Source organism: Terrapene carolina, unplaced genomic scaffold, assembly GCF_002925995.2.
Source record: "Terrapene carolina triunguis isolate 2854851 unplaced genomic scaffold, T_m_triunguis-2.0 Scaffold552, whole genome shotgun sequence".
Lineage (NCBI taxonomy): Eukaryota > Metazoa > Chordata > Testudines > Emydidae > Terrapene > Terrapene triunguis.
The window spans coordinates 978,724-985,408 of record NW_020664903.1 but is presented as its reverse complement, the minus strand read 5'-3'; the positions used below and the strand labels follow the sequence as shown (position 1 = coordinate 985,408).

General features: G+C 51.4%; 1 protein-coding gene across 1 annotated transcript; it reads left to right on the top strand.

Annotated features, from left to right (window-relative positions):
* Window positions 1–875: 875 nt before the first annotated feature.
* On the top strand, window positions 876–6,685 carry RBM15 (RNA binding motif protein 15). Its single transcript, XM_024212202.3, has one exon. It carries the CDS (start codon window positions 944–946, stop codon window positions 3,806–3,808), a length of 2,865 nt encoding a protein of 954 aa, XP_024067970.2. The 5' UTR covers window positions 876–943; the 3' UTR covers window positions 3,809–6,685.

Genomic DNA, 6,685 nt, shown 5'->3' with positions numbered 1-6,685 from the left:
GAACTGTGCCGGGGTCGGGGGGGGGGGTGCAGACACCCAGTTCCCGGCCCGCCCAGCTCCAGCGCACGCAGGGAGCATGGGGCGGCTGGCGGGGCCAGGCACAGCCAGCAACACGTGCGTGTGCACCTCTTCCTGACTGCCAGCCTTAGCATGACTGACATCTCCCGCGGCCTATCCGTGGAGCGGGCCAGTCGTTACCATCCAATCAGATGGTTGGGGAAGATTTCAACGGACCAATGATAACATTGGGGCGGGACAGGCTGCGACCCGCGCTTAGACGGGAGAGACGTGGACTTCATCCTATCATATCGCTAGGGCAAGGCTTCGAGTGACCAATGAGAGTGGGGGGCGGGATCACTGTGGCTCGCGACGAATCGTTAAGATTGAGGGAACCCTCATCTAATTAAATGTAGGGGGTGAAACGTTCTCTGACCAATGGGAAATGGCGGGGCGGGATGTTGGTGCCACAAGTAGAACCGTTAGAAATGACAGATAGCTCCACCAATCATAGACAGGAGACTATGCCACCTGACCAAGGAGCGTTAAAGAGTAGGCAGCAAGAGCGCGAGAACCGTTAGGATTGACAGACTGACTGTCTAATCAGAACGCTGCGATTCCATAGCTGTCCAATAAGAGCCTTCGAGGTGGGTCATCCGCTAGTGAGCCATAAGAGCGCGAGAATCTGTGACGAGAGACAGACCTCCCTGCCAATCACAACCTCAGCGTGATGCTGTAGGGTGGGTTTTCCGCTGGCGAACCTTGGGAACGCCTGGGCCACTTATTATTGACAGAGTCATTCTCCAATGAGAGGAGCTAGTGATGATTTAACTGTCCAATGGGTGACAGGTGGGCGGGGTTCATTTCCGCGGCAGGTTCCAAGATGGCGGCAGGTGTGTAAGCGCGGCGGTTAGTCAGGGAATCCGTCCCGGAGGTTCTTGCCGCCATGAAGGGCAAGGAGCGCTCCCCGGCCAAGGCCAAACGGTCCCGGGGCGGCGGCGAGGACTCGGCCTCCTCCTCTTCTTCGGCCCGGGCCGAGCGGAGCAGCAAGAAGCCCGGCGGCTCCGGCGCGGGCGGCAGCAACGGGGGAAAAGCGGCGGGCGGCTCCGGCGAGAGCAGCAGCCGGCGGGGCCTGCACCTGGACAAGGCCAGCCGGGGCGGGAGCCGCGAGTACGAGTCGGGGGCGGCGGCCAGCTCCGGCCGCCACGGCTACAGCAGCAGCAAGAACGCGGAGTCGTCCCGGAGCAGCGGCAGCCGGGGCGGCGGGGGTGAGTCCCGGGCGCCGCCGGCCCCCTCCTCCTCGTCGGAGTCGGCCGGGGCGGGAGGCGGCGGCGGGAGCGGCGAGTACAAGACGCTGAAGATCAGCGAGCTGGGCTCGGCGCTGAGCGACGAGGCGGTGGAGGACGGGCTTTTCCACGAGTTCAAGCGCTTCGGGGACGTCAGCGTCAAGATCAGCCGCCTCCCGCCGGGCACCGGTGCCAGCGACGAGCGGGTGGCCTTCGTCAACTTCCGCCGGCCGGAGGACGCCCGCGCCGCCAAACACGCCCGCGGCCGCCTGGTGCTCTACGACCGGCCGCTCAAGATCGAAGCGGTCTATGTCGGGGGGAGCAGCCGGCGCCGCAGCAGCCGCTCCCCGGCCCTGCTGGACAAGGATTCTCATTCTCCCTACGGGGCCGCGGCCGTGGGCGTGGCGGCTGCAGCGGCCGCAGCTGTCAGGCACCCCCCGGCCGGAGCAACCCAGAGGGCGCTGTCGCCGGCGGGTGGAGGAGGGGGCCTGGGCTACAGAGACTACCGGCTACAGCAACTCGCTCTGGGCCGCCTGCCCCCGCCACCTCCCCTGCCTAGGGAGCTGGAGAGGGAGCGAGACTACGGGGCTTTCTATGATACCCGTGTGCGGCCAGCCTATGGGCTGGAGCGAGTGGCTGGAGTGGCAGCGGCTGGGGGCTTCCGAGGAGGAGGAGGTGGTGCTGGAGTTGCTGGTGAGGAGGAGATCAGTCCTGAGGATGATCAGAGAGCCAACCGCACTTTGTTCCTGGGCAACCTGGACATCACGGTGAGCGAGTCGGACCTGCGCCGGGCCTTTGACCGCTTTGGGGTCATCACAGAAGTGGACATCAAGCGTCCGGGTCGTGGCCAGACCAGCACCTATGGCTTCCTCAAATTTGAAAATCTGGACATGGCACACCGGGCCAAGCTAGCCATGTCTGGAAAGGTGCTGCTGCGCAACCCTATCAAAATTGGTTATGGCAAAGCCACTCCTACCACCAGGCTTTGGGTGGGTGGCCTTGGGCCTTGGGTGCCACTGGCTGCTCTGGCAAGGGAGTTTGACCGTTTTGGCACCATTCGCACTATTGACTATCGTAAAGGTGACTCATGGGCTTACATTCAGTATGAGAGCCTGGACGCAGCTCAGGCCGCTTGTGCCCACATGCGTGGCTTCCCTTTGGGTGGCCCAGACCGCCGCCTCCGAGTGGATTTTGCTGACACTGAGCATCGCTACCAGCAACCCTACTTGCAACCGCTGACCCTACCACCGCCTGCCCACTATGAGCTAGTAGCAGAGGCAGCTGCCTTTGGGGCTCACCGTGGGGCTCCCCCAGACCCACTTCGGGGGGCACGGGACAGGACACCACCACTGCTCTATAGAGACCGCGACAGAGATCTCTATCCTGAGGCAGACTGGGTGCCACCACCACCTCCTGTACGGGACAGGAGCAATCGAGCAGCTGTCTACGACCCACTGGAAAGTTTGGAGCGCCGGCGGGATGGCTGGTCCCTGGAGCGGGACCGAGGAGAGAGGGAGCTGGGTGGCACCAGCAGCAGTAGGGACCAACCCAGGAAACGAAGACTGGCAGAGGATGGTGGCCGGCACTTAGACCGCTCTCCAGATAGCGAGCGTTCATCTGTGTCCCGTAAGCGACATTGTTTGGCCACGGCCTCTCCCCCAGACCGCAGTCCTGACCTTGGTGGGAGCAGGGAGCGCTACGCTAGTGACACAGAACGCTTATCCTCCCGTTTGCTCCTGCTGGAGCGGCCATCACCTGTCCGGGAACCACGCAGGGGCAGTCTTGAACGAGGTCCGAATGAAAAGCGTGATCGGAAAAACTCTGCTGAAAGAGAGAGGAAGCACCGCACCTCCACAGCAGCTGCTGCCCAGGAGTGCAAGAGCCCAGCCAAAAAGGACGAGCGTACCACGGAAGGGGGCAGTGGTGGAGGGTCCCGGCTCAAACCTCCACCCCAGAAGCAGCAGCAGCAAGATGGAACGTCACCGGCTGGCGGGGCCCCCAAACTATGCCTGGCTTGGCAGGGGATGCTCCTGCTGAAGAATAGCAACTTCCCGTCCAACATGCACCTGCTTCAGGGGGACCTCAGTGTAGCTAGCAGCCTCCTGGTGGAGGGAGCAACTGGTGGCAAAGTGGCCCAGCTCAAGATCACCCAGCGACTCCGCCTGGACCAGCCTAAGCTGGATGAGGTCACCCGCCGTATTAAAGTGGCGGGACCCAATGGTTATGCCATCCTCTTGGCTGTGCCTGGCACCTCGGACAACCGCTCCTCATCTGGGGCAAGTGATGCTGCCACCACCTCCACACAGAGGCCGCTCAGGAACCTCGTGTCCTATCTAAAGCAAAAGCAGGCTGCCGGAGTGATCAGCCTCCCTGTGGGGGGCAACAAAGACAAGGAGAACAGCGGGGTCCTGCACGCCTTCCCACCCTGCGACTTCTCCCAGCAGTTCCTGGACTCCACGGCCAAGGCCCTGGCCAAATCAGAGGACGACTATCTGGTCATGATCATTGTCCGTGGTGCATCCTAAAGCCCTTGTGTTTTCTGTATCCAACCCTGCCTATTTCTCCTCCACACAGCCCCTCCAGTGTGTGCCAGGTGCTATGGGATACAGCCTTAGCCAACCCCACAATTATTTTTAATTAGATGGTTATTTGTAGCCAATTTTCCCGCCTGTTTTTCTGTAACTATATTTTTCTATAGTTAGAAGCCAGGAAGGTTTAGCCTTCAGCCTGAGTAGGATATTTTGAGGATCCCTTATCAGTGAGGGTAGCAGGGAGGTTAAGCCTGCTTCAACTAAAAATGAGAAATTCCCACTTTTAATTTTTACTTTGTTCTTTTTCATTTGATCATTTTTTAAAAGCAGGTTTAAAAACTTCTCTAGAATTACAAACTTAAAAGACCAGATATAAAGCACTAAGTAGTTTAAACAGAAAACCACATACCAGATAGTGGACTGGCATTGACCCATTTTGAGTCTTTGAAATTCTGTGAAGGCCTTAGACCAGTAGCCCTAAGTTAAATAAGTCCTTTATCAGGAACCTGAATGGTTTCACTTTGAGTTGACTGACTCAAGGTTGATTTCTTTTAGGTGACTAGCACCTCATCTTGTGGTACACTGTAGCTCAAACATTGAATTCCTTTGTAGGTATTAATTTGAGGATTTCACTCAGTCCACAGAAATGCATGCCCAGAAGGTGTGCTTTTAACAGGTGTGTTCCTCCTGTTCTGAGTTCCATTGTATCCCATGTATGCACTTTGGGTTTGTAGCAGTAACAACATTTTGGTAAATAGGCGAGGACTTTGTTACAAACCTTGAATGTCTTGTGCTTACTCTAGTATGCAAGAAACAAGTAGGTGCTTTAAGAACAACTAATCATTTGGTGGGTTTTTTTGTTGTTTTTACTGCCTTTTTCAGAGTTGCAGATACAGTGGATTCCACAGTGCAGACTCCAAACAAGTATACTCTTCAGAGAGGGCTTTTAATTCTGTGAAAATTAAACTATGTAAAGTTTTCATCACCATTTTATCTTTGTTAATAGAAAGAAACTGCTGTCTGTCTTCTGAGGACCTTTTTTTTAAGGTACAGTAGAGTGGGCATTATATGAGGTTTCATAGTCATTTAGACTGCAGTGTTTTTTAGCATCTTGGCAGAGTATTAAAAGTTCTCCAAAATGTTGAAAAAAGCAGTTCACCTTGTTCAACAAACCTAGTTCATTTTCATTTAAATTTTTCTCTATGCTTTTCTCCCTTATTATCTTGATAAAACCTAGAAAAAAACAGATATCAAATCATTTTAAAGCCCCCACTTTAGCTAGTCCCCTAACGAAGTGTAAATATGAATATACTTATTTACACTGTACAAACCTCTTTGTAGAAACAAGAACATGATCTTGCACTTGGGTAGTCTTTTTGCTTAGGTTTAAACTATGGTTTTTGAAATGTGGCTGTGTAAAAGTGACACTGCCTTACTCAGACCCTGTAGTGTATTCATTGTTCACTACTGACTAAAACTAGTTTTTGCTACTCCTTACATTTTTCTAAACTAAAATTACAAACCTCATTTAATACTCTTAATGTTCAGTGAAAGTAAAATCCAGGACTTGTGGATTGTCCTTCAGTATGAATGTAATAGGCTTATAGAAGGCAGAATGCAGCTGTTTGTCTTGCTATTAACAGTGAGAATTGTGGTATTTTTGGAAATGGCACCAATTACATAAGGGATGATCCATATGTTGTAGGTAATACAGCATATTCACCACTTGTGACAAAGAATGTCTGTTTTATTTAGCAGGTGTCTATGTTGCATATTATCATGTAATTCATCACAGATGCTGTGTTGCCCATTTCATTGTCTTTTAAGCATTTGTTGCATTTACAGTGAGTTTCCTCATTGTATTTGTGATGCAGGAGGAAGTTAGAATCACTTTAAAGTACTGGGCTAATTACTCTTAGTGTTTTAAAGACCACCCATCCAACTTTACCACTGGGAATTCAAAAATGTAAAATACTAGCAGTAACCTTGTTTGTATTCAACTTTTAAACTTGCCAAGAACAGTGTTTGTTACTGTCATATGCAACAGACACCTGTTGGTGTGTTTTTTGTTTTTGTTTTTTAAAAAGAAACCAACCAAACTTGGGGTCAAAGTACACTTATCAGCAAATCTCTGACAACTAACACTTAGGGAAGTCCTCCTAGGAAAGAGCATTCTAGATGCACTTTCATTTTTCCTCGAAAATTAAGCAGTCATGTTCATTATCTCTGGCTTCTATGAGTTTGAGATGTGCTATACTGAAAATTAACATGGAATGGACAAGATTGTACTTCAAACTCCAGGTTTCTTGGTTTCTTATTTAATGAGGTATCTGCTTCTGTTAAATCTGGTTTATTTGCTGTTCAGTTTTGCAAACAAGGATTTGAACGCCCTTTAAGGGTACATAAAGTCAAAACAAGTGACAGGCAACATTTTGACACAGCACTTAGCCACAGGTTGCATCAATTCTAATACAGCTCTTTTGGCTGTATTTTCCCTTATGCTATAGAAGCGCACAGCATTGGAGTAACTGTCCACTTAAACCTCCCTTGCCAGAGCTGACTGCTAGCAGAAGTCCATATTTAATGCCACTTCTGTATAGAGTAAAACAGATTTAGCAGAGTTACATTTTCTGGTTATATTTGTCATTATGTGGCTCTGGTAAGAGCTCAGTATCTCTTCTAATGCTGTGTGCAGCTGATGTTCCTGTATTTCATTAGTTAAAATGTACTGAATTAGCGTGGAAAAGGGATGTCCCTTTCCTGAATCATCATTTCATAGTGTGCTTTATGCTTTGGGGAAAGAACCTCAAGTGACTCATACTTTTGTTAATATTTTAGATTTTTACAAATCGCAAACTTTATACAACTCTC

Excerpts from the sequence above, each read along its gene's own strand:
- RBM15 (XM_024212202.3), top strand. The coding sequence starts at position 944 with ATGAAGGGCAAGGAGCGCTCCCCGGCCAAGGCCAAACGGTCCCGGGGC.